This window comes from Phacochoerus africanus, chromosome 4 (assembly GCF_016906955.1).
Source record: "Phacochoerus africanus isolate WHEZ1 chromosome 4, ROS_Pafr_v1, whole genome shotgun sequence".
In the NCBI taxonomy this organism is placed as follows: domain Eukaryota; kingdom Metazoa; phylum Chordata; class Mammalia; order Artiodactyla; family Suidae; genus Phacochoerus; species Phacochoerus africanus.
In genome coordinates, this window is record NC_062547.1 from 43055883 (window position 1) to 43082636 (window position 26754).

At 51.4% G+C, this 26754-nt stretch overlaps 2 protein-coding genes across 3 annotated transcripts in view; one reads left to right on the forward strand and one right to left on the reverse strand.

The window, feature by feature from the left end:
- Window positions 1-10634, reverse strand: part of OTOG (otogelin) — a 91367-nt gene extending 80733 nt beyond the window's left edge. Inside the window, exons 1-7 of the mRNA XM_047774287.1 lie at window positions 10529-10634; window positions 10067-10127; window positions 9840-9900; window positions 5037-5112; window positions 3766-3858; window positions 3430-3584; window positions 514-632 (exon numbers count right to left, since the gene is read on the reverse strand). Coding sequence (XP_047630243.1) covers window positions 514-632; window positions 3430-3584; window positions 3766-3858; window positions 5037-5112; window positions 9840-9900; window positions 10067-10127; window positions 10529-10625 — 662 coding nt within the window. The 5' untranslated portion in view covers window positions 10626-10634. The remainder of the gene's footprint in view (window positions 1-513; window positions 633-3429; window positions 3585-3765; window positions 3859-5036; window positions 5113-9839; window positions 9901-10066; window positions 10128-10528) is intronic.
- Window positions 10635-14338: 3704 nt separating this feature from the next.
- USH1C (USH1 protein network component harmonin) overlaps window positions 14339-26754 on the forward strand; it is a 53818-nt gene continuing 41402 nt past the window's right edge. For both annotated transcript variants that reach the window (XM_047776183.1, XM_047776184.1), the window contains exon 1: window positions 14339-14454. In XM_047776183.1, coding sequence (XP_047632139.1) covers window positions 14419-14454 — 36 coding nt within the window. In that variant the 5' untranslated portion in view covers window positions 14339-14418. The remainder of the gene's footprint in view (window positions 14455-26754) is intronic.

A 26754-nucleotide genomic window follows, 5' to 3' on the forward strand; every position in this document is an offset into this window, starting at 1 on the left:
TAAATTTATAGGTATGACTGATTCACTTTGCTGAACACCTGACACTAACACAACATTGCAAGTCAACTATAGACCAGTTTAAGAGAATGATCCCATGTCATTAGAAAAAGGTGACAGTGTGCTCAGTTTCTACTCTGAGGAGGCTTGAGCCATGGATGATACATAGAGGAAGATTTCCTTCAACTCGCGAAAGCAAAAAAAAAAAAGTAAAGAAAAGCATGTTCATAGTGGTAAACTCTCAGCTATCTGGAAAACTTGGCCACTTGCCCGAAGACGCACCATCTAGAAACCCGCAGGGCCCGAGAGTTCCAGAACATCACGCGGGACGGATCTTTCGGCAAACCCTGCTGACTAGAAACCCAGCTGGCCTGTCAGGATGCTTCTGCCTTGGTGGTGGAAACTCTGCCCCCAGAAAACCATTTCCTTGAGGCTTGAGAAGGAAGGATGCTCACCCGTACCTCACCACCTGTGCCAGGGAGTAGGGGAGCCCAGGGTCAAAGGTGTGACACTTACCTGACACCTCCATGGGTGACCTCCTTGGCCAGATGGATCTCTTGCTCACCCGCAAAAAAGAGGCTGACAGACCTGGAGCAGGTGTAGGGGGAGGAGCCGCACTGTGGGTCGTTGTGCACCTGGTTGAGGGAGGGAGACAGGGTTCAGAAGTCACTGTGCAGGGTCCTGACAGACACCTGACCCTGAGCTTCAGCTGTGGCCCAGGGGCAACCTATTGAGCTTCCACTGATGCTGACCACCTGCCCGCTGTGTGCCAAGCGCTTTTCTTCTGAGATCTACCCCGTCCCCCCAACGCCACAGGGAGGTCAGAGCTATCATTACCTGCATTTCACAGAGGAGGACACGTGCTCACAGAGGTCAAGTGATGAAGGTCTCACACACACACACAGAGAGAGAGAAAGAGAGAGAGAGAGAGAGAGAGCCAGGATTCTGATCCAATTGTGCTGCCTCTCAATTTCCAGACTTTGGTTTATCCATCCTCGGTTATCCCATCAGATGGAAAGGCCAGTTACACGTCCACACCATCTCACATTTATACAGAACACACACGCACATCTCATAGATACATCACAGAGCACGCTTAACACACTCACTATACACACACACACTCCTACCACCACCCTGGCAGGCACGGCCTCGCCCTCCCTTGCACACACACACACACACACGGGAGCACAGGTCCTTCCTGTGCTGCCTGTCGCATCCACGTCCCCTCTGTCCCCTGCTCAGACAGAACCCCTACTTCCAAGGCCATAGGACCCAAGGAGGGGAGGGATGGGACTCCCAGAGCTTAGGGAAAAGTCTGAAAATGTGTCTCTGCCAAGTGTGGAAACTCATCCTGTGAGTGCACGAACCTTCTACTAGATTACTGCTAAATGTGGTGAAGCAGGCTGGAGCCACTACCACCAAAAGTGGGACCTGGGAAAGCCACCCCATAGTGGAAATAACTATTTTTCAAACTTTTGTGACCATGACCCACAGTGAGAAATATATGTACACATAAATTAAACAAAAATTTACAAAATAACATTCATCATTCTTAATGGGTAATACATCCTTATATTTTCTATGTATACTCTCTTTTTTCTTTTTTATGCTGGTTTTGATTTTTTTTTTTTTTTGTCCTTTTGCTCCTGCGGCATGTGGAGGTTCCCAGGCTAGGGGTCAAATTGAAGCTGCAGCCGCCGGCCTACGCCACAGCCACAGCAACACAGGATCCGAGCCGCGTCTGCGACCCACACCACAGCTCACGGCAACACCGGATCCTTAACCCACTGAGCAAGGCCAGGGATCGAACCTGCAACCTCGTGACTCCTAGTCAGATTTGTTAACCACTGCACCATGACGGGAACTCCTGGTTTTGACTTTTTTTAATGTCTTTTTAGGACTGTACCCACAGCACACAGAGGTTCCCAGGCTAGGGGTCCAATCAGAGCTATAGCCGCTTGCCTACACCATGGCCACAGCAATGCCAGATCCAAGCCACATCGGCAACCTACACCATAGCTCATGGCAACACTGGATCCTTAACCCACTGAGCGAGGTCAGGGATCAAACCTGCATCCTCAAGGACCCCAGTCAGTCTTGTTTCCACTGAGCCATGACGGGAGCTCCCTGGTTTTGACTTATTAAGTTCATTTTATAACCCACAGGTGTGTGGCAGCCCATTAATCTAAGTAATTATAACATATCCATCATGAAATGACACAGTTGTAAACTCTGACATGTGATACCCGTGACACCCCAAGGTCAGGATCCTCAGTCCATCCAGGACATGGCCCCCAGGCATGTTGGCAGGTCTTTGCCTGAGACAGAAGGGAGCACATCCAGCTGGCAGAGGGGTGACACTGAGAACCAGGATCTCCCCAAACTTCAAGCCCTTGGCCTTAACTCAGCAGTGGCCAAGGTACCCTCCACCAGAGCTGGCTCCCCAAGCAGACTTTTGTCCTTGCCTGAAGGTGACTGCCCACTCACACACAGGATAAGTGTAATGATCATGTCTGCCTGACAGTGAGTCCCACACATGTTCCTATGCAAGACACTCTTGTACTGAGCACTAATCCAGATCCTGGGAACAGGAGTTGAAAAGACATGGTTCCCGGCCTAGAAAGCTCACATCCAGACAGGAGATCATCACAGAAACAGAATGAGAAACACAATGATAGGTAGTGATGGGAAATTTTGGTTCCACAGAAAAGAGCCCCTGAATCCACTCCGGAGGTCAGGGCATCCAGAAAGCCTTCTTAGAGGAGATCACCCTAAAACGAGTCATCCAGAACTTCTGCCATTGCCTTTGAGGTACCAAGCTCTTTCTTACCTAAGGTCCAGAGCACCCGATGTTCCCTTGGCCTAGAATGTTCTCACGTCCACCCCTGACCCCTTCACTCGGCTGGCTTCTAATTCATTCTTCAGATCCCAACGTAAATGTCACTACCTTAGGGAAGCTCTCCCTGATTATCATCCTTCCCAATAAATCAGATTAGATTTTCATCACATACTCTTCTGGCATTTGGCATTTCTCCTCTGTTGCACTCAGTGGCACTTGAAATGATTCACTGCACTTGATGTCTGTTTTCCCCATTAAACTCTAAGTGTCATGAGGACAGAGACCACGCCTGTGCCGTTCTCAGGGCCAGCACCAGGGCTTGTGCCAGGAAAAGAGGGCAAGTATGCACTTAATAAATACTTGGTGAATGAGAGACGAAGTGGATGAATGGCCAGAAGCAACCAGGAGGGAGTGGATGAATGAGAACCTGGGCGCCCCCAGCTCCCTCTGGGTGCAGATGCCCTGGGCAGGAGCTTGGAGCAGGAAGGAAGGCGCCAGCCTCTTTAACTATGGCAGGCAGAGGCCAGGCCAGCCCAGACTTTAGGACTGAGTGGAGCCTTCCTAGACAGTCAAGGCAGGGGACAACTCACCTGGACTGAGAAGGTCTGCCCCTCGGGTTCATGGTGCCCCACCAGTGTGTAGCTGCCCTTCCCAGACAGGTAATAGTAGAGGCCATCAAATGTCTCCACATGATGCTGTCCCCACGCCCGGCAGATGCTGTCCCGCTCAGGGCCGGCATTATACACTGAGCCAGGGAAAAAAGAACGTCTCTGTGTAGCACCCGTGGGTCCCAAACCAGAGGCTGGTGGGTTCAAGGCTGGCAGGGCCACCCCCAATTCCCTTTAGCCAGACCCCCCAAGTCTCAGGCCCACAGATTTTGCTGTACCCACGGCCCAGCCTGGAGGCGGAATGGAGCCCAGACCCACCCATCTGGCAGCGCGGTCCAGTGGCATTGAAGCGTCTGCAGTCACAGAAGGCTGGGTGCACACACTCGCCCCCATTGAAGCAGGAGAACAGGTCTGCAAGGGAGACAGAGGACATGTCCCCATCAAGCTGAGAACGGCTGAACACAGTGATGCAGCACCTTCCTCATGCTGGGGCCCCTGCCCCAGCCCTCCCAGAGCCACATGGAACTCAGATCCCCATTGTAGGCAGCCCCAGCGTTCCTTTGTAGCTAGCTTTACTGGGGGGAGGAGCAGGATGCCTTGGATGGCTGCCCTGCCCCCTCCCTGGCAGGCTCTGGGGAAGGATCTCAGAGCACCTGCCTTCAGTAGGTACCAAGTGGCCCCTAGGCCAACCCCACCTGGGCCTTCAGCTTCCTGAGCTCCAAATTCTCAGCTGCCAGGCGGGGCAGGTGGCACTGAGAATACAGAGCGTGAGGGATGAGCAGGGAGAGCGCCCAGAGAGCTGCATGTACTGCTCTTGTCACGGCTTCAGGAGCTCTGGGGAAGAGTCTAGGGCATAAAGCAAGGGAAGGGGAAGGGACTCACATTTGATTTGAGGGCAGTGGAAAGGAGGGCCAGAGGAGGAGAGGACAAAGCAGAGCAGAGTGTAGTGAGGGAAGGAGCCATGATGCGAGAGGAGGGGCTGGAGACAGAGGTCAGGTGAGGGGAGAGGCCACGGACACAGGACAGGTGAGGGGAGAGGCCATGGACACAGGACAGGTGAGAGGATTGACCACAACACAGGGCAGGTAAAGGGAGAGGCCACAGACACAGGACAGGTGAGGGGAGAGGCCATGGACACAAGACAGGTAAGGTGAGAGGCCACAAACACAAGACAGGTCGGGGGGAAGGGCACAGACACAGGGCAGGTGAGGGGATTGGCCACAGACAAGGGCAGGTAAGGGGAGAGGCCACAAGACAGGGCAAGAGAAGAGGCCACAGGAAGTAGAAAGAGGCCATAGAAACAAGGTGATGTAGAAGGAAAACCAACCACTAAACAAGCAGCTCAATCTCACTGGAATCAGAGCGTGTGAGGGGGGAGCCGCGGGGCCGTGGTCATGAGAACAGGACACTTCCTCAGCCAGGAAGGAGGTGGAGTGGAGCTGGGGGCCAGGGCTTGGGATGGTGAAAAGAGACCCCATGCTGGGAAAAGAGGTCACAGGGGCCCCCCCTGAGAGAAGCCCGGGGTGGCCCTCACAAGCTTCTGAAGGCCTGGGCCTCCCCTGGGCCACGGGATTGGGGGGGGCACTTACAAGAGGGGGCACATTTGGCCCGATGGAGCCGCCTTTCCCAAGAAGACATGGCCAAAGAGTCCAGGGCTTCAGCCTCCTTTGGGAGACAGGAGAAGGCAGAGAACACAATCAAGGGCCACCTCAGGGAGGGCAGGCTTCCTGGAGGTCCCGGCACTTCCTGTCCATCACCTGGAAGGAGGCAGTGGCCCCACCTCCCCAAGGCCGCCGCTGAGGGGGGGCGGAAAGACAGGATTTCCAGGCCTGCCCTGGGTCTGAGGAGTGAGGCCTGCTTTACCCCCTCCCAAGTGGCACCTCAGGGGCGGGCTGGGGAAGGCTGTAGGCTGAACACACCACACCCCTCCCCTCCGAGCTCCAGCCCCCCTCGCCTCCCCCCACTCCCTCCCTCCCTAGCAAATCTTTGGTCCTCCACAGCCCAGCACAAAACCCCCTTGTCTGGAGAACAAATATGACACCTCCTCCTCGCCACAGAAATCCCATGGGGCAGAGCTAAGAGACAAAGGCAGCCCCTCGACCTGGGGCAGAGGAGCAACCCCGCCATCCCCCACCCAACCTGCCTCACAGATCACTCCCCGCTGTCCTCAGAACCCAACTCTGAATCGGGATGATCCCTGATGCCACACGTCTGAGGATACGGGCACAGCCCCGCTAAGAGATCTTATTTTCCAGACCACAAATCCCAACACATGGCCTCTGGAGAGAAAAACCATCTGAGATCAGGACTGTCCTGAGTTTCATGCGTGTGGAGTCGCCACACGGCTAGCTGCCCTCCCAGGCCTCCAGCCCTAAGTGTCTAATGTCACCCGGGACAGGGCCCCTGGACTCAGCAGACTCCTCCCTCAGAGAGGCCCTGTATGTGCACAACTTCTTGGCCTGGGTGCCCAGCCTGGCCCTGGGGCGGTGAACGGGCGCTCGTGGTCTTGTTCACAGGGCCAACAAGGCACTTGTGGTGATTGTCCCACGCATCCTTTCCCTCAACATCACCTCTACGTCCCTGGACTGAATCCCCAGCCTCCAGCAAAAGACTTGGCACATAGGAAGCATCCAGAAACCCTAGTCCCTGGAGCCCAACTCAGGCTCTTTGCCCCTCTTGAGACCGAGTCTCTCCAGCTCCTGCCCGGCACCCATCCCCTCCCCCTTCACTGTCCTGCTGACCTCCCTGGAGGTCACTGGCCCTCCTTGGCCAGATGTCAGCATCCTTCCTCCCTGCTGGGTCCTCCCCGGCTCTCCTTACCCTGCATCCCCAGGCCAAGCCCCTGGTGTCGGCTTCCCCTTGCTGGTCATAATCAGTCTCACGGGGGCCTCAGAGACTGCAGTAGCCGGGGAAAGGCTCACCACCAATGTCCCCCAGGCCTGAGAGCTTCAGTCACCCTGGGGATCCTTGGACCTCTCCCCTCCTCATCCCCACCTCAGATGTGGCCTCTGAGATTGGTCTTAGGAGGGTAAGACAGCCCGTGCTACCAAGAGTCTGGGCCATTTTCTGGAAACAAAAGGTAAACCCAGTCCAAATGATTCGTCTTCAGTGTAGATCAGGAGATCTTCACCCTTTTCATGCCATGAACCCCTCTGACAATCTAGTGATGCTCATGAGGCCCTTCTTAGAAGAAATGTTTCTAAATACACAAAATAAAACATAAGATTGTAAAAGAAATCAAATATACTGCAATGCAGTTTATAACATTTTTTTTATAAAAATAGGTGACTCAGGGAGTTCCCTTTGTGGCTCAGTGGTTAACGAACTCAGCTAGGATCCATGAGGATGCAGGTTTGAACCCTGGCCTTGCTCTGTAGGTTAAGAATCCAGGGAGTTCCCGTCACGGCGCAGTGGTTAATGAATCCGACTAGGAACCATGAGGTTGCGGGTTCGGTCCCTGCCCTTGCTCAGTGGGTTAACGATCCAGCGTTGCCATGAGCTGTGGTGTAGGTCGCAGACGTGGCTCGGAACCTCCATATGCCGCGGAAGCGGCCCAAAGAAATAGCAAAAAGACCAAAAAAAAAAGAATCCAGCATTGCCGTGAGCTGTGTTATAGTAGGTCATGGACGTGGCTAGGATCCCGAGTTGCTGTGGCTGTGGTGTAGCCCGGCGGCTACAGCTCAGATTGGACCCCTAGCCTGGGAACCTCCATATGCCGCGAGTGCGGCCCTAAAAAGACAAAAAATAAAATAAAATAAAATAAAGTGACTCAGTGACATTTGTGCTTCCTTATTAGCACATTAGGTCATGAGACCAAGTATGCGGTCTTATCACTGCCCGAATCTGGGTGCAGTGAGCATGAATGAAATCTGGGAAGAGCAACAACAATTGCAAGGTGATGGGAAAATATCCGTGACTTCTGTAGGTGATAGCATGGACACTGCTAATACTTTGCGGTCTGCAGCCTCTAGCAGCAATTAAAGAGAAGGCTAAATTTCAGCTCCACTGAGGTTCCTACAACTAACAATGCATTTTCTTTCTCCATCCAAGTTCCTGGAACCCTGGTCTGCACCATCAGGTCTCTGAAGAGTGGCTGAGCTGTACAGGAGTGAGGGAGCAATGAAAGGATGGGTGGTCGGCTACTGGTCTGAGACCCCTCCCTTACTGATGAGGGCATTCCAGGCATAAGCCCTTTCTAAGCAGCAGTCTTATTCCTCCCCACCCCACCCGCACTCCTGGAGCCTTAAAGGACGGCCATTCAAACCCTTGTTTGCTCGAAGGAGTAATGTGAGAAACCTACTGGCGTTGCCTGGAGGCCACCCCAGAATCCAGCAAGGAAAGAAGCCCGCTAAGGGAATGAGGTGCTTGGGTAAGGATTGTTACCCCACTAAAATTCAGGGGTCCCTGGACTCCATGGGGGCATACATGATACGGGGGTTCAGGTTGGCTCCACCAGGAGACCTTACTCTTGCCTGTGACCTGAGGGCCCTGGCAAGTCATTCACCTACCTCAATTTCTATAAAAAGAATGACAAAAACATCTCTTCAGTCTTTTTTTTAAGGGCCTCAGCCACAGCATATGGAAGTTCCCAGGCTAGGGGTCAAATTGAAGCTTCAGCTGAGGTCTACACCACAGCCACAGCAATGTGGGATCCCAGCCATGTCTGCCACCTACATTGCAGTTCACAGCAATGCCAGATACTTAACCCACTGAGCGAGGCCAGGGACTGAACCCGCATCCTCGTGAATACTAGTCGGGTTCATTACCGCTGAACCATGATGGGAACCCCCTGACAAAAACATTTTTAATAAAATAAAATAAAAATAAATAAAAAGAATGATGACATTTTTCAACTCAAACGTCACCTGATTGTGATTCTAAAACTTGGGACCTGGACAAATGGGCAAAAAGAAACAAAACCCTCACCTAATCTAGGCATTAGAAAATAAGCATGGGAGTTCCCGTCATGGGCTCAGTGGAAACGAACCAACTAGGAACCACGAGGTTGAGGGTTCGATCCCTGGTCTCACTCAGTGGGTTAAGGATCCGGCGTTGCTGTGAGCTGTGGTGTAGGTCACAGACTCGGCTCAGATCCTATGTTGCTGTGGCTCTGGCGTAGGCCAGTGGCTACAGCTCTAATTGCACCCCTAGCCTGGGAACCTCCATATGCTGCAGGTATGGCCCTAAAAAGCAAAAAAAAAAAAAAAAAAAAAAGAAAGAAAAAAGAAAATAAGCATATCCCCTCCTACCTTGGCTCTTCATATCTTATTTCCAAAGGGAAAGTATTTGGGACATATTGTTTTCTATTACAAATGATGCTCCCACCCTGCTGGCACAAGGAGCTCCCCAGAGTGGATCCCTAGGGCCAGGGTGTGTGAATTGAGGCTCAGGATTCCCTGAGGGCTGGCCGGCTGGCCGGGGAACTTCCATACACCGCAGGTGCAGCCATACAAATAAAAATAAAGATTCTCTGGGAAATCTGGCTTTGGGTGGGTTGCAAGTGCAATACATCCATGGTTGTAGAAAGGAGACAAATGCAAGCTAGGATTAGAAAGAGAACCTGAGTCACCTGATCCAGAGACCAAAGAAGTTTGGTAAAGAGAGAGAACCTCTCCTGAAAGCACGGAGGATCCAGGGAGAGTGAGCAACAGGTAACAGGCAAGACTCGGGATGGTAGCTGAGTGCTCTGCTTCTCAACCAGCCCTTTCTTGCAAACCCCACTAGGTAGCCCAGTTTTTGTCTGTCATCTCTGGGCAGAATTACTAAGGCACTGCTCAGGGGATGAAGAGGAGCTTCTAGCAGGGTTTAGGACAGGCAGGGAGAAGAGAACTACATTCTCCTACACTTTCCCCTTCCAACTTTCACCCAGGGGAGGAAAGAGCTCAGCTGTCTCCTGGCCACACCTTTGTGCCCTCTTCCCCTAAAAAAAAAAAAAAAAAAAGTCTTTTTTTTAGGGCTGCACCCTCGGCATATGTAAGTTCCCAAGCTAGGGGTCAAACTGGAGCTGTAGCCACTGGCCTAGGCCACAGTCACAGCGACGCCGGATCCTTTAACCCCCTGAGCCAGGTCAGGGATCGAACCCATGTCCTCGTGGATACTAGTTGGATTTGTTACCGCTGAACCACAGCAGGAACACCAAAACATAATTTTTAAATAGATAAATAAATAAGCGGATTACAGGGCCACAAGAGATTAGGAAAAAGAGAGAAGATGTGTCTTGTAAATACTTATAAGATGTATCATAATTTCAGACACATACTAGGAATCTTATTTGCTCCCTTCTGAATAACTGCAGAACTTCCTGCTACCACCAGAGCTCCCTGCCAGCGTCAGATCCAGACAGAAGTAAGCCCCTGCCCAGTGAAGCCCTCCTTCCCCAGGCCTCCCCTTACCTGGCCTCCCATCACTGTTGTAGCATCCCCTATGGCAGGGATCGCCTCCTGATGGCTGTGGCTAGATGAGAAACAAGCCTGGCATGAGCAAGGGGACAGGAATGGGCCATACCTCCTCACCACCCTCAGGCCCTTCCCACCCTCAATGATAACCCCTGGGGGTCACCCACACCAGGAATAAAGATGGAACCAGTGGGTGGGGCAGTCACAAGCTCTTGCCTACTCACCTGGGATCCTGGGCTGGCTCAGGCTGCAGCTCGGCATTGCCCCGAGGTGTGGGTGCTGCAGCTGAGAGGGGGATCACTCTCCACTCAAGTTATGCCTCCCTCCACCCATTCCCCACCTGCTAGGAAGCTTCTCACACACCACCGGCATCACCCCCATCCTCCCTGCAGCCTCTCAAATCCTTTCTCCCTCTCCCTGGAGAATCTTCTCCAACAAGGGTCTCCCCCCCTTCCCTCTGGTTCCCCACGTTGGGTGTCTTGCACCCTGCCCAACTTGGGACCCATTTCCCTGTCACTGGCCTTTCCTTCCGCGGCCCCCTCCCCCCTCAGACCACTCCCTGGCTGTCTCACCCCCCCCCCACCCCCGCCCTCTCTCAAACTCTCTTCCCTCCCTCTTTCCAGGTAGCCCAGGCCCCTAAACATTCCCCCAGCCCCGGGCCGTTCCCTAGTCCACATTCCTCTCACCGAGAGACTGCACCGGCACGGGCTCCCCGACCGGCTCGCCCGGAGGCAGCCAGACGCAAGCGAGCAGCAGGCAGAACGCGGGCGCCGGGGCCCCCATAGGAGCGCGCAGGGACTGGGAAGCCTGAGCGTCCGGGGTCCCGACTGACTCTCGGGGAGGCAGGATCAAAGCTCCACTTGTTGGAGGCTGCAGTCTCTCTTGCTCTCTCGCCCCTTGGCCCCGCCTCCCAGGCACTTGGCTCCGCCCGAGCTAGAGTGACAGCACTGCCCAGCTCATTATCGTAATTTAGGCGCCTGACAGTTGCCTCGCCTCCGCCCTTCTGGGCCTCCCCAGGCGGCCCTGGATTCAGACCACTCAGCCCTAAGTCCCTTGGAGGAGCTAAGAGGCAGGCAGTCTGTGCAGCTTCCAACATCCCTTGCTTGCTCAGAGATCCCTGACTCAGGAACCTGGGTTCTGGAAGCCCCTTAACCCAGAGACTCAAGATGCTGGTATGGGCCTCGTCCTATGCATTCCTTTTACAGAGGCCCAGGGCCATGCTGCTCAGTGGTCAGTGGCAGAACCGGGGCTCAGGTCTGCAGAATCCTAGCCGAGCTCCCACCAGTCCCCACTACAGCCTCCTGGCTCCCCAGATCCCCACCTTATCCTCAGTTTTAAGCACCTCTTGGGAATGGATCATGCCTTAGTCCTCCATATGTCCAACATCAGCTCAGGAAATGTGAACTGAAGAACAGAAGTGTCTCACATTCTCATATAGACCTTGACAGAAACATTAATTTTGTGAACAAGATATACTCTTTGTCCAGGAGGAATTTAAAAATAGTAGAAATGTGGGCCTGAGGGTCTTGGGAAAAATTTGCATTATTTACTTGGCCAACTATATGTTAGAACACGAACTAGGAGTTCCCATCGTGGCGCAGTGGTTAACGAATCCGACTAGGAACCATAAGGTTGCGGATTTGGTCCCTGCCCTTGCTCAGTGGGTTAACGATCCGGCGTTGCCGTGAGCTGTGGTGTAGGTCGCAGACGAGGCTAGGATCTCGCGTTGCTGTGGCTCTGGTGTAGGCCGGTGGCTACAGCTCCGATTGGACCCCTAGCCTGGGAATCTCCATATGCCGCGGGAGTGGCCCAAGAAATAGCAAAAAGACAAAAAACAAACAAACAAACAAACAAAAAAAAAACCACAAACTAGATTCCAGGCCTTGTAGATGGTGATAGTGATGATAGTATTGTCCCCCATAGAGCCCTGGGAGAGGGTATACATTTGGGATGGATTCATTCATGCATCCATTCTACAAATTTGTCGAGCATCTACTCCTTGCCACACATTGTTCTAGAAGTATAGCGGTAAATAAAGCACACATAATTATCCCCACACAGGGTATATGAAGCCATGGGCTTAGATGGGAAGATGAAGAGGAGAGAGGCAAGGATGGAGCCTTAAAGAACACTGGTTAAGGAGGGGATGAAGGCAAAGTTGTCTCAGAGGAAGCTTGAAAAGGAACCTTCATGGTGTAATAGGGAAGAACAAATCTGACTCTATACTGGATCTTTTTTGCTTTGTTTTATTTTGCTTTTTAGGGCTGCACCACAGCGTATGGAAGTTCCCAGGCCAGGGGTCAAATTGGAGCTGCGGCTGAGGCCCATGCCACAGCCACTGTAATGCCAGATCCAAGCCTCTTCTGGGAACTACATCGCAGCTCAGGGCAACGCCAGACCCTTAACCCACTGAGCAAGGCCAGGGATTGAACCCACATCCTCATGGACACTAGTCAGGTTAGTTACCACTGAACCATGGCAGAACTCCTTGGATCTATTTCTTTCACTTGAATCTTTGTATTCCATTGTTTTTGCTATAAGTTAAAAATGTTGGCCTGAAATGTACAGTATTGCCCATTCTCAAGGTTCTGACCTTTGAAGGTATGACACTTTTCCATTCATATAGAGATAAAAAGTTGCATAACAGAGAATAACAATTGTCTTGTTGGAGGTTGGATGGAACATTGTGGCCACACCTACACAGAGAGTTGCAAAACAAAAGATTCTGGCACCAGGAAGTTTGCAACAACCAACAACACACAACCTCTCCCCTTTTAGTATAAAAGAAGCCTAAATTCTAACTCAGGAAATATAATTCTTTGGGACTCTAGTCCACTATCTTCTCAGTCTACTGGCTTTCTGAATAAAGTCTCCATCCCCTGCCCCAACAATTTGTCTTTCAATTTACTGGCCTGTGATCCAGCAAGAAGTATGCCCTTGGACCTGGTAACAACGGGAGAGGGGAAGGATGATTTCGTGTGGTCCTTAAAACCAAGAAGGGGAGTTCCCATTGTGGTCCCAGCAGAAATGAATCTGACTAGGAACCATGAGGTTGCGGGTTCAATCCCTGGCCTCGCTCAGTGGGTTAAGGATCCAGCAGGGTGGTGAGCTGTGGTGTAGGTTGCAGACATGGCTCAGATCTGGTGTTGCTGTGGCTGTGGTATAGGCTGGCGGCTACAGCTCCGATTAGACCCCTAGCCTGGGAACCTCCACATGCCGAGAGTTCGATCCTAAAAGGACAAAAAAAAAAAAAAAAAAAAAAGAAGGAAGCATTTAAAGAAGAGAGAGAATCTGCAGGGGCAGTGTCATGTAAAAGAAGACCTGCAGTGCCAGTGGATGGCATCCCCCTTGTAAGGGCATTTGCTGCTTTTCCTGAATTCTATATACAAAATAAACAACCGTATGACATAGCTATGAAATGCAGAAAACCAACAAAGTTGGAGGGGCATAATTTAGTGTGTCTTTCTTAGACCTTTGAAAATCCCACAAGTCTTTTTTTTTTTTAATCTCTGACTTAACTAGTTAATACTAAAGCAACAACATGGGTGATATTTTAAGGCTCTTCTCCAGGAAGGATTTACATCTTAAACCAGGCAGTACTTTAGCCCAAAGGAAAATAGTCTGCTGGCAAAACTTAAGCTCTTGGGGGTGGGTTGCAGAGGAGGGTGTTTTTAAGTGCCCTTGAAATTACAGTTGTTCACTGACTTGGGCTACTGTCCATCTCCTGTCCCCTGCCCCTTGATCTGGTGCAAACAGAGCAGGCCTTCACCAGGGTTTAATCCAGGCACAAGTTCCATAATTAAAGGTGTCCGCTCTCTCCATTCACGTCTATTTTTACCACCCCTCTCCTGGCCTTCTCTTTCCTCTCAGTCTCTCCAGGCTTGGTTCATCATTGTCTTTGCATCCTCAGCACTAGAAGGAGTCAGGCAACCTTTGGTTGAACTGAATCAAATGAACTAGACGGGGCCTGGGCCCTGGGTATAAAGGTCGGCTGTAAATCAGGATGTCATTACCGGGCCCTTCCACGCATCAGGGCGTGGGTGTGTTTGGAGCTGGCCGTGGGAACGTGGGAGGGGAAGTCAGTTGAGGAGGGGCACTCCCACCCACTAGTTCAGGCTGCCATGGGCCACAATAAGACCCAGTCCCGAGGAATTTACAGATCGAAGATTTCTTTCAAATGGGAAAAGCCCACGGAGGAGGCCATTATGGAAGGTTTGCTGAAGGTAAGATGCCTGGCAAGGGGTGACAGCTTCCTGAGATCCTTTTCCTCGACCGCGTGTGTTTGGGGGCCATTCCAAGGGCAGTGCCAGCCCCACATCCAGCCATGGCCTCCGCCGCCACAGTCACACTCCAGCCGGTTTGCTCTAGAGGCGGCGGATCCAGGACAGGTGCCTCCCGCCTCCCCGATGCCCTGCCCCGCCCCGAACATCCCAGGCCCCGCCCCGCCCACCCAGGCCCCGCCCCATCCCTCCCAAGCCCCGCCTGTCACGGCCGCAGCCTCTGCCGGCTCTGGACAGCCAGGCGCCCGGAGCCTGAAGGAGCGAGCTGTACAGCGAGCGCTTGGTCTGGCCCAGCCATGGACCGGAAGGTGGCCCGAGAATTCCGGCACAAGGTCAGAGCTACAAGGGGCCCCTCAAGCTCCCAGAACTCCAGAGTTTGGGGCAGGGTGGGTGGGAGATGGACACCCTCAGCACCACCGTTCCTCTTTCCCATCCTGGCCTGCGGGCTCGGGGCAGGCTGGGACTCCTAGGGTCCTTGGTTACCTGCAGGGTCCCCCCGGTAAAATGAAGGCAGAGCTCTTGGACTCTAGGTGTAGAAGGCGCTAAACTGATCTCCTGAAAGCGTCCTTTCTCCTTCTACTCTCCAGGACTTGGGCTTTCCCCCGGGGTTCGAATACCTTCCAAACTTGGCCTGGGACAGTGTATTTCTCTGAGATGCCCCAAAGAGGGCACACCCCTCTCCCTCCTGGTGTTCTCCAGCTCTGGGCTGTTGCATTTTGTGGGAGGGGTCTGGGGCAGTGTCTGAGAGGTGTGTTGATAGGAAGGGAACTGGATGTCTCTCTCTGTGTGTCCTCTGACCTCAAAATGCGAGTTGGAGGCACTTCAGGCAGCCCTCTCCCCACTTCAGGGCATTTCTTAGAGCCCCAGAAGCAGCTGAGGAACTGTGCTGGCCAGGGGGCAGTGAGAGGAAGGGAGGAGGATCCAGGAGTCAGCTAGATCCTTCAGGCCCTCCCCAGCCCCAGTGTGTCCCAGTGAGGGGCCGCATTGGTGGCCCCAAATCCCCAGAGACGATCACTGAAAGTTACTGGATTTCACCTCGGCTTTTGAGAACTGTTTTCAGAGCTATACTGGAGTCACCGAGGCCCTGAGGCCAAAGAGCACCATCTGAAGATGCACAGCAGACCTCCCTGCCAGGCCTGAGGAGGCCTCAGAGCCCAAGAGAGAAGCCAGGGGTATCTGGAGCTGCCCACAGGCCCTGCCTGAGGGACAGGTGACTGTGTGGCTAGAGGCCCCCACAGAGGGGCATTGTCTTTAGACCAAGCCAACACCCTTCCCAGGTCCGAGGGGGCAGAGCTCAGGAAGTCAAGGTCAGGGTGCTTAGCCTCTCTCTAGCCACAGAGAGGCCGAGGGGAGCCCAAGGAGCCAGGCAGTATGGAGGCCACAGGGACTAAGGGCCAGGGGCTTGGGGCCAGAGGCTGGTGGTCATTTGTCCATTAAAGAAATGCTCACTCTGTGCCAGACTTAGTCTGTGCCCTCAAATTGCTGGTCATGCGGGTGGGAGGCAGTCCCTACACTAATAACTACCCACAGCTGGGTGCTGAGTGTCAGGATCAAGGTTTGGTGGGGACACAAAGGGGGCAGTTCTTACTGGCGGAAGTCTTCTAAAAATGAGGTCTTAGGCTCCCAGGGTGGAGAGATAACCGGAAGTTCAAGCAGGAGGTTAAGGGCTGGCGAACAACAAGGGGAGTCTGAGACAGTGTTCACCAACACAGCCTGTTGCAAAGGGACAAGGAGGGGAGGGGAGAAATTTCAGCCACAGAGTACATTTGGTGAGTGTCAATTTCAGGCCACCCACTTTGAAGGAGCATAAACTCCCGTCCCTCTCCCCTCCCCCAACCCAAGATGACTCGGGCTTGAATTTCAGATTCCTACCCCAGGGCAGAAAATAAGGGGGTCTTCTTTTGTCTTCTCCCCATGGGGTACTTCTGTTTGCCTCTTTGAGAGAATTATCTCTGGGGTCTGACTCAGCCCCTGGGTTAGCCCTTGTTCCTCTTCCTCCCATCCTATGGACTCCACAGGGCCTCAGGCCCGCTTCCACGCCCTGCTCTTCCTCGTCACAAGAGTCATTACCTATTAATGTCCCTGCATGAGCAGGCGGGGCAAATCGGGCAAGGCTGGGGCTGGACTTTGTACCCTTCTGCTTCGGAGGCAGCAACAGCTTTCCCCTCCTGGGCTGGGGATCACTCTGGAACTGGGCAGAGAGAATGAAGCAGCAGGGGAGAGAGCTTGCCATTGATTGCTTTCTAGATGTCCCCTTCCTTCTTGTTTCAGAGCAGATTTGCCCCTTGGGAATGGTTTGTAATCTAAATAAATCCTTAGTCATCGAAGGTAACATTAAAGGTAGTATGTTGTCATGGAAAGTGCTGTGTGACCTGGTGCAAGGTATTAACCTCTCTGTGCCTCAGTTCTCCAATTTGTTAAATGGGGATAACAATAATATTTAACTAGTAAGTTTACTGTGCATGCTGGATGAGATCTACACGTGTGTAGGGAGCTTAAACAGACCGTGTGACTTAGTGAGACCTTGGCGAGTGTCCACTGTTGTCTATTGTCTGGAGGTCGGAAGAACTGGGGTCAAATCTCAATCCAGTCACTTACTACCAGTGAGACCTTGGGCAGGCCTCTTCATCTCTCTGAGCTTTAATTTCCTCAGCTGTGAGATGACATTCATAGTGTTTACCTTCCAGGATGGTTAGGATTAAATAGGAATTCAAATATTGGCTACTCTGGCCATGTAGTAACCATTTGGTAAATGGCCATGCTCTTCCCAGCTGAGACCTACAGAGTATCCTGTTGGATGAGCCACCAGGTCCAGGCCATTGAGCAGAGACTGTTGGGCTTGTATAGTTTCCACAAGGCCACCAGCAGCACTTTCATGCCCGTCCTGGTCACAGCCTTGAGCCAGGATACTAAGGCAAGGGATGGGGGCATCAGAGACTAAGGCTTCTCCTCCAGAGAAGCAGCTTTTCAAAAGAAGGCTGCCCTTATGCTCACTGCACCTGCACGTTGCAGGAACTTGGTTACTCATTTGCTCAAAAAGTATTTATTGACTGTTCAGCAATCATGCATTTATGGACAACTATAGTGTACCTGCCCAAAGCTAGACATCTGGCAGAAAAGGTGGGGAGGGATAAATAAGAAGGTCAGAAAGATCCCCTGACTACCTGGGATTTGCCAGTCATGCATTCATTTGTTAATCATGCAGTACTTTATTTTTTTATTTATTTATTTATTTTTAAAACTTTTTTATTTTTTGTCTTTTTGCCATTTCTTGGGCCGCTCCCTCGGCATATGGAGGTTCCCAGGCTAGGGGTCGAATCGGAGCTGTAGACGCCGGCCTACGCCAGAGCCACAGCAACGCGGGATCCAAGCCACATCTGCAACCTACACCACAGCTCACGGCAACACCAGATCCTTAACCCACTGAGCAAAGCCAGGGATCGAACCCACAACCTCATGGTTCCTAGTCGGATTTGTTAACCACTGAGCCATGACGGGAATGCCAATCATGCAATACTTTAACCACCGAATAACAAAGCAAAGTCTCTGCCCTCTCAGAGAGCACATTATAGTGGGAGAGACAGAGAGTTAACAGGTAAGCCAGTGAAAGTATCATATAATGCCAAGTAGTAATGAACACTATAAAAATATAAACTAGGATGAGGGATAGAGAGTGATGAGGTAGTACTTTATACAGGATAGTCAAGAAGGCCTCTCTGAAAAGGTGATATTTGAGCAGAGACCTAGAAGTGAGGGAAGGAGCAATGGAGAGGTACATAAGAGAGTGTTCCTGGAAGAGGGAACGGCAAGTGCAAAGGCCCTGAGGCGAGCATGTTCTTGCCTTCTTTAGAAACAGCAAGTAGGATGCAGTTTCCAAGAGGAATCATGGAATGAAGAGTGATGGGAGATGGATCAAGGGAGTCCTGAAAGGCCACACTCAGTATTTTGGGTTTTGTTCTAAGTGAGAGAAGCCCGCAGAGGAGGGACATGATGGACTTACACTTTAAAAGGATTGCTTTACAGAGTTCCCGTTGTGGTGCAGCAGAAACATATCCATGAGGATGCGGCTTCAATCCCTGGCTTTGCTCAGTGGGTCGGGGATCCAGCTTTGCCATGAGCTGTGGTGTAGTTTGCAGGTGTGGCTCAGATCTGGCATTGCTGTGGCTGTGGTGCAGGCTGGCAGCTGTAGCTCCAATTTGACCCCAGGCCTGAGAACATCTATATGATGCAGGCGCAACCCCTCCTCCCCCAAAAAAGGATTTCTATGACTGTTGCTAGAGAACAGACTGAGAGGGTGGAAGGGGGACCCCCAGTTAGGAGGCTCCTGCAGTAGCCCAGGTTGGGTGGGAGAGTGGGGGAGGTCAGACTAGGTGGAATGGTCAGACCCAGGGTACATGTTCAAGGTAGACCTGACAGGCTTTGCTGATGGGATTGGCTGTGGGTGTGGAGAAAACGGTATCAAGGGTGAGACAATCAGTTGGGAGGGAGAGCAGGTTGGTGAGAAGCAGGTGGTGGTGGACACCAAGAGTTCCATTTTGAATATTTAAGCTTGAGATGCCTTTTAGATCTTCAAGTACAGGGATGACTTAGGCCAGTAGCTGTAGGAGTGTGAACATCATGAGAGATGGAGTTCCCTGGTGGCTCAGCGGGTTAAGGATCTGGCATTGTCACTGCTGTGGCATGGGTTTGATCCCTGGTCCAGGAACTCCTGCATGCCAAAAAAAAAAAAAAAAAAATTGGAGGAGAGGTCTGTGCTGGGGATAAGCCTCAGTGAATCCTTGGTGGGTGTAAATGGTATTTAGAGACTGATGAGGTCACTTAGGGAGACAGTGCAGATGGAGATAATTCCCAGGATAAAGCCCGCACTTCAGCCAGCAGGGGAGAGAGAGGACGAGGGGAAGGCACAGAGAGCCAGGCAGGAGAACCAGCAGAAGGAGGGCATAATCAGCTGTGCCAAGCATTGGGTCAAAGGCCACCAGCTGGGTAGCATGACACGAGTCTCTTGAAAAGATGAAGGATAGTACAACAAGAGTCAAAGAAACCCAGTACCATCTGGGATGCACGCTGCGAAGGCCTGGGCAGAAGGGGAGCTAAACTCATCCCAGCAACATTTTTGGATGGTCCGCTCTCTGCCAGCTGCTGAGAACATAGAATTTGTGTTTGCTTATTCTTATGGTTTTATTTAACAAATACTTAGAACAGCTACGTTCAAGGCACTTAACAATTATGAGCTTGATGAATAATTTTTAAAAACCCACAATTTTTAATCCCTCCTGAGATATTTTTATCCCCATTTTACAAATGAGGAAACTGAAGCACAAAGAGGTACGGACCCAGATGGGGGTGGGGCTTGTGGCCTCACCTTTCACCTTCTCCCAGGCATGTGGGGATTAATGGGGAGACAGGCAGGTGGAGAAAGAAAGTCCAGCACAGGAGTTCCCGTTGGGAATGAATCCAACTAGTATCCATGGGGATGCGGGTTCGATCCCTGGCCTCATTCAGTTGGTCAGGGATCCAGCATTGCCATGAGCTGGTGTAGGTTGAAGAAGCAGCTCGGATCCTGCATTGCTATGGCTGTGGTGCAAGCTGGCAGCTACAGCTCTGACTCAACCCTTAGCCTGGGATCCTCCCTATGCTGCAAGTGCAGCCCTAAAAAGCAAAAAAGAAAGGAAAGACGAGAAGGGAGGGAGGGAGGGCGGGAGAAAATCCGGCACAACTTGGGAGAGTCCTATGGCAGAGGTGGGGACAAAGTGCTGTTGTGTGCACAGAGAATGACAGGAGTGGCTTTGTAGGGGAGCCTGAGGAAAGGCCTGAGCAAGGAGAGCTGGTATTTGAGGAGACTTAAAGGTGAAGGGAGAGGGGTGTGGAATGGAAATCCTATAAAATTGGATTGTGAGGAGTTCCCATAGTGGCTCAGTGGTTAACAAATCCGACTAGGAACCATGAGGTTGCCGGTTCGATTCCTGGCCTTGCTCAGTGGGTTAAGGATCTGGCATTGCCGTGAGCTGTGGTGTAGGTTGCAGATGTGGCTCAGATCCCGTGTTGCTGTAGCTCTGGCGTAGGCCCGCGTCTACAGCTCCAATTCGACCCCTAGCCTGGGAACCTCCATATGCCGAGGGAGTGGCCCAAGAAATGTTAAAAAAAAAAAAAAAGAGAGAGAAAGCTGGAGAAGCTATCTATTACAGACAAGCTATTACAGACAAGTCAGAAAGTCAAAAAGACAAAAAAAAATTGGATTGTGATGATCATTGTCCAACTATAAACGTAATAAATTCATGGAGTAATAAAATAAATAAATTAATTAAAAAAGAAAAAAAGGTGAAGGAAGAGTTCACAGAGAAGAAATCCTGTGGGCACCACCAGTACTAATAGTTAATGTTTCACACCAGCCAGGGTCCTACAGCAGAAACAGCAGCCTCATCCAGATGGGAAACAGGAGTTTTATGAAGGGACTGCACATGGGGGAGGGCAGGGAGGGCTGAACTGATGAGGTGGGGTACCACGGCTGGGAAGATCAGCAGCAGGAGGCCAGGGGCTCCTAAAAGGTCAAGGGAAGTGGGGGTTCCCAGAACAAGCCAAGGGAGAGCCACGGCTGCAGAGGGACATCCAGGCAACACTGCAGCCTCAGGTGGGGGCACCTGCCTGGTGGTGCTCCAGCACGGAGGAGGCCAGGGAATCAGAACCCCATCCCCTTTCTCCTCAGGCCCTCATCTCACCACCCTGCTGGCTGAACACAGCAGGAAGCAGAGAGCGAGGAGCCCAGTTTTGGGACACAAAACTGGGTGGAGGAGGCTGGGTTGTGGGTCTGGAGGCAAAAAGCAAGAGATCTAGCACACATTTTTGAGCCCTTGAAATTTCAGAGCCCTGGGCACGGTGCTGAGTATTTTATGTGCTTTCGCTCATTTAATCCCCACCACCGCCTGAGGAGGGCAGGGTCACCCAGTGGAACAACATGCATTATTTAATTTGCTTCTTGCTCTCTTTCTCCGTCTTTGGCTGGGGACATGCATGGAGTTGAATTTGCATGAGCTGAAGGTTGTGTGCTTTGCCTGTGGGGCTGTCCTGAAGGGCCAGTCCATCTGGAGGAAGGCAGGGAGATGAGGTTGGGAAAGGGCCCAAGGCCGAACCCAGAATTTGCCTCCAGTGCCCCAGACAATGGCCTGATCCCTGTATCGAGGCGGGGGGCGGGGGGACCGCAAATAAACAAGCCAGCTGAGCATCAGGCAGAGAATACTGATGCTGGTAGAGCAGACAGGCACAAGGTGGGCAGAGGTGGTGGACCGATATTGTAAAGAGACTCCCCCCCACCCCGCCCCCAACACACAAACTTATGTGCAGATGGTGGGCAGAGTTTCTGCACCAGTCATGAAAGGGATTCCAGAAAAGAAAAGGCTTTTTCTAAATCTAATTAGAGAAAGAAGACATGCTGTCTTGCATATCGTAGGTGCTCAATAAATGTGTATTGGATAAATGCAAACAAAAAAGTTCTATCCTGTAAGTGGATGCCTGGTTGTAGTTTGGGGGAAAAAAAAAAAGCAGAGGTTTTGGAGTCAGTAGGCATAGAGCAGGTCTCATCTCTGCCATGTCTCTGCACCTCGATGTCTTCATTTGTCAAATGGGGATACTATCCATCCACCTCAGAAGGTTGTTGAGAGTTAAAGATAATACACGCAATTTTTTTATTTTTTTGTCTTTTTAGGGCTGCACACACAGCATATGGAGGTCCCCAGGCTAGGGGTCAAATTGGAGCTGTAGCCACTGGCCACAGCAACACCAGATCCAAGCCTTGTCTATGACTTACACCACAGCTCACGGCAATGCTGGATCCTTAACCCACTGAGCGAGGCCAGGGATCGAACCTGCGTCCTCATGGATGCTAGTCAGATTCGTTTCTACTGAGCCACAGTGGGAACTCTGATACACGCAAAATTCTTCATACAAGGTGGACAGGCTATAAGCGGAGCCCGGCCTGAATGAGGGAGCCGGGCAGGAAGGGCCTTGAGCTGGGAGGCCAGTGAGGAGGCTCTGGGCTTTGAGTGGTCTGGAAAGACTGGAGAAGAGGGATCTTGGACTCCTCTTAGGTGGGGGCAGGAACCAGGTAGGAGGACGGAAGGCAGTCCATCTTGTGTGGGTCTGGGACCTACTCTTTTGTGATGACCTGGAGACAGATCCAGGAGGCTGTGTACTGAGGAGCAATGGGAAGGTGACTCAGGGCTGGCCTGGGAGGATGGGAGGATGAAAGGAAGGCTCTAGACTAAGGCGACTGGAGTTCATTCATCATTTAGCAGACACCACTGAGCACTGTGCACCTGCATGCATGGCACAGTGCTGTCAAAGACCTACTGTGTGCCAGGTATGGTACAGCTACCCGAGTGCAAGTTTTCGGGAGAGTGGTACCGGCAAGGGCTCCCTGACTCCGATCCTTGGACTGGTGCCCAGAAGACCCTCCTGGGGAGTTTGCTTGAACCCAGATTCCAGGAGGAGGGATACTGTATACATTTTTTAAATATTTAAAAGGTGAAATTTGAATTACAGTGGTGATGTTACTGCACGTTCAGGCTTCCATCCTTCTCAGTTGTCTTTCTCAGCACCTTTTATTTATTTATTTGCTTATTGCTGTTTAGGGCTGCACACACGGCTTATGGAGGTTCCCAGGCTAGGAGTCGAATTGGAGCTACAGCTGCCGGCCAGCGCCACAGCCACAGCAATGCCAGATCCGAGCCACATTTGCGACCTACACCACAGCTCATGGCAACGCCAGATCTTTAACCCACTGAGCTAGGCTAGGGATCGAACCTGTATCCTCATGGATATTAGTCAGGTTCATAACCTGCTGAGCCACAATAGGGAGTTCCTATTGTGCTCTTGGTGCTTTTGAAAGCCCAGCAAGTGAGGTGTGAGTTTTCACTCAGGTGTGGTCAGAGTGCAAAGCAGTGCTGTCATCCCTGAGTGTCTTTGGAGACTTTCTCTGGTGGAGGATGGTCGAGGTCACAAGACTATCACCATTTTGATTTATCATGTAGATTTTTATTTATAGAGCATTCTACGTGCACCAGATGTGTTTTCCCAGCTGTTATGGTATATGGATAATTTTTTTAATGGACAAGTTGAATTTACGGGGGCAGATGGGACATTGAGTGAAGAAGGGGAGGTTCCAGTGTGTTGGGGGAAGGGTCTGTTCGGTTGCAGCCTGAGCCCCACTTGGGAAATGATGGAGATGACCCTGGAGGAGCAGGTAAGGGCAAAACCAAAGACCAGGGTTGGCGTGAAGTGACCTAACTGGTGAGAGTGGGTGGACGTCAGGCTAAAGAACTGAACTTTGCGGGCTGCCTCAGCAGAAGACTGGGAGGAAGTGGTGTCTCAGTGGGAACTCTGGATGCAGTGGTCAGCACTGGAGGGCTGCCCACAAGGACCAGGGGCTCGGGACACCTGGGAACAGGCTCTTTCCGGAAAGAGCATCTCCAGGTGATCGGTGCCTTGCCTGGGAAGGCAGAAAAGCAGACGCCTAGACTCTAAAGTTGGAAATTGCCCGTGTCTTCCCCTTCCACTTTCCACCCAGTGCATAAACGCTGTCTACCCAGGACAGCGCCTCACTCCTCCTGTTCAGTGATTCGGCAGGAGGCATTGCTGCCAGGAGAGGTGGGAGAGACCTTCAGTCATAAGGCCTCAGTCAAGAAGAGATTTCTCTCTCCTATTCTTGGTCTCTTTTTTATTTTTTATTTTTTCATTTTTTAAATGATTTTTATTTTTCCCATCATAGCTGGTTTACAGTGTTCTGTTAATTTTCTACTGTACAGCAAGTTGACCCATCACACATACATATATACATTCTTTTCTCTCACATGATCATGCCCCATCACAGGGGACTAGATACAATTCCCAGTGCTATACCGCAGGATCTCATTGCCAATCCATTCCAAAGGCAATTGTTTGCATCCATTAACCCCAAGCTCCCCAATCCACTCCCTCTCTCTCCCCCTTGGCAACCACAAGTCTGTTCTCCATGTCCATGAGTTTCTTTTCTGCGGAAAGGTTCATTTGTGCCATATATTGGATTCCAGACATAAGTGATATCATATGGTATTTGTCTTTCTCCTTCTGACTTCCTTCACTGAGTATGAGAGTCTCTAGTTCCATCCATGTTGCTGCATATGGCATGATTTTGTTCTTTTTATGGCTGAGTAGTATTCCATTCATCTTCTTAATCCATTCATCTGTCAATGGACATTTAGGTTGTTTCCTTGTCTTGGCTATTGTGAATAGTGCTGCAATGAGCATATGGATGCATGCGTCTTTTTCAAGAAAAGCTTTGTCCAGATATATGCCCAAGAGTGGAGTTACTGGGTCATATGGTAGTTCTATATGTGGTTTTCTAAGGTACCTCCATACTGTTTTCCATAGTGGCTGTACCAATTTACATTCCCACCAATAGTGTAGGAGGGTTCCCTTTTTCCATAACCTCTCCAGCGTTTTTTCTTTGTGGACTCATTAATGATGGCCATTCTGACTGGTGTGAGGTGGTACTTTCATTGTCTTTTGTCATCATCCACAGCTGGAATTGAGCTGGAAGCCCTTTGGTTGGGGTGTTCTCACTGCAACCCAAGCAGATGAGATTTCTATGCATCCCTAGAAAGCAGAATGCCTGCCGTTCCAAGAGTCATCCAAATATGTTCGGTTTTCTTGCTCAGTATGAACTAAGCCAAAAGGGTTTCCTGAACGGTGCAGAGGAGGGGGATGGGGATTAGAAACAAGGCAGAAATTCTGGAGAGCAAAGGGGTTGGAAATTTTGGCCCACAGAGGTCCCGTAGTTTTTTTCCCTTGGAGTCATACACATAGTGGTGCAACAGCTGTGGGACCTTGGGTGCAATGATTAACCTCTCTAATCTTCAGGTTCCTCATCTGCAAAATGGTGGGAGAACCTCTGCCTCATAGGGCTGGTGAGACAAACAGGTGGAAGAAAATGCAGATAGCTCCTGGTGCCATCCCATGGAGACTCTGCAAATATTATTTCCCTTCCCCTTCTATTCGTATGATTCCCCTCCTCCTATCTGATTGTGGGTGTACTAAGAGGCAGGGGAGGGACAGATCCAGCTGATACTTAGTTATTGACCATTTATGATGTGTCAGGCACAAGGGATTTCGAACAAATGGACCTCATCCTTCCCCTCATGGGGTTTTCTGTCTGATGAAGGAAACAGACCAATTCACTAAAAAAGCAAGCCTTTGATTACAAATTGAGACTGTTGTAATGAAGGAATGGAAGCATCTCCAGGGTGTGGGCATGGGTTCTGTTTAGGTAGGTGAGCAGAAAGACCTCCCTGTGGAGGAGGCCAGCCATGCAGGGAAAGAGTCAAGCTGTCCAGGTAGAGGGAACAGCATATGCGATGGCCCTGAGGCTAGAGTGAGCCTGGCCTATGAGAAGCATGGAAAGGAGGCCCGTGTGGGCAGGAAGAGTGTCAGGAACTGAGGTTGGGCTTTGATAAGTTAAGGCAGGGAATTTGGATTTGAATTTTGTTTTAAGTCCAGTGAGAATCTACTAAGCAAGCAAGGGATAGGATCCAATTTATTTAAATATTTCTGGGCCCTGATCCTAGGGAACTTCAGATTGTTTTTCCTGCTCAAACTCCTCCACCACAACCAAATGCAGGCAGCTCAGGCCTGTCTGAGTGCGATTCCTCACACTTCTCGCACAGGCCCAGGCAAGTCCAGGCTGGGTCCCCATTGAGATGGGCTTTTGGAGGTGCCTGCCCGCCACCTAAGATTTAATACCGTCCACTCTAGCAGCTGCTTCCATCCCCCATCTTCTGGCCAGCTGGGAGCAGTGAAGCAGGAGAAAGCAGGAGTGCCCTTCTTGGAGCAGATGGGATAAACTGCTGTAGCTGCTGAGTCAGTGGAGGCAAGGGGGTTCTGCCAGGTGGAAACCAGAAATCTGCATTCTGTACCCCCTGTTCAGGCCAGAAACCTCAAGGGCTGGGCCCAGCATGGCCTCTTTGTGTTAGGCCAGGCGGACTTCCTGAACCCTGAAGATATCCAGAGAAAGAGGCAAAGATGCTCCAGCTCTCCTCTGAGGACCAATCAGGTGGGAGCTTGCAGCTTCCAGCAGCAGCTTCTCCCTGTGCAGCCTGAGGCCCTGGACCATGTTGTTGGCCCTGGAGGCTGGAGGACAGAGGGACCCAAGGACCCCTCAAGCCTCCACCCTGCCCTCTTACTCAGTCTGGGCTGAAGAGCGAGCTAAGGATGTAGTACATAAAGATTCATACTGAGCTGTCCCAGGGAGTGAAATTCGGGGCTCTTGACCCACCAGCTCTCCTGGGACTGAGGTGCTAACGAAACAGCTCTTGACCCTGACCTTGGACTCCTGGCCATTGACGTCAGCAAAATTGAAATAATGTAACCTGACTCTCCCCCTGGGGTGGAAGGGGAGCTCTACAGGGACCTGGGGAGGGGAAGGAGTGGCCAGAAGGGCCAACCCAGCTTAGACCAGGACAGGACAAGGAAGAATTCAGTGGCAAGGTTCTTCGGGCAGATGGGATGTGCTATCTGAGCGAGTGGCCTAAATCTTTTCTGAAAGCGGTTATCCGGCACTACAGCCACCATCAGGTAAGACAATGGGCTTCTGCTGACACGGGTGG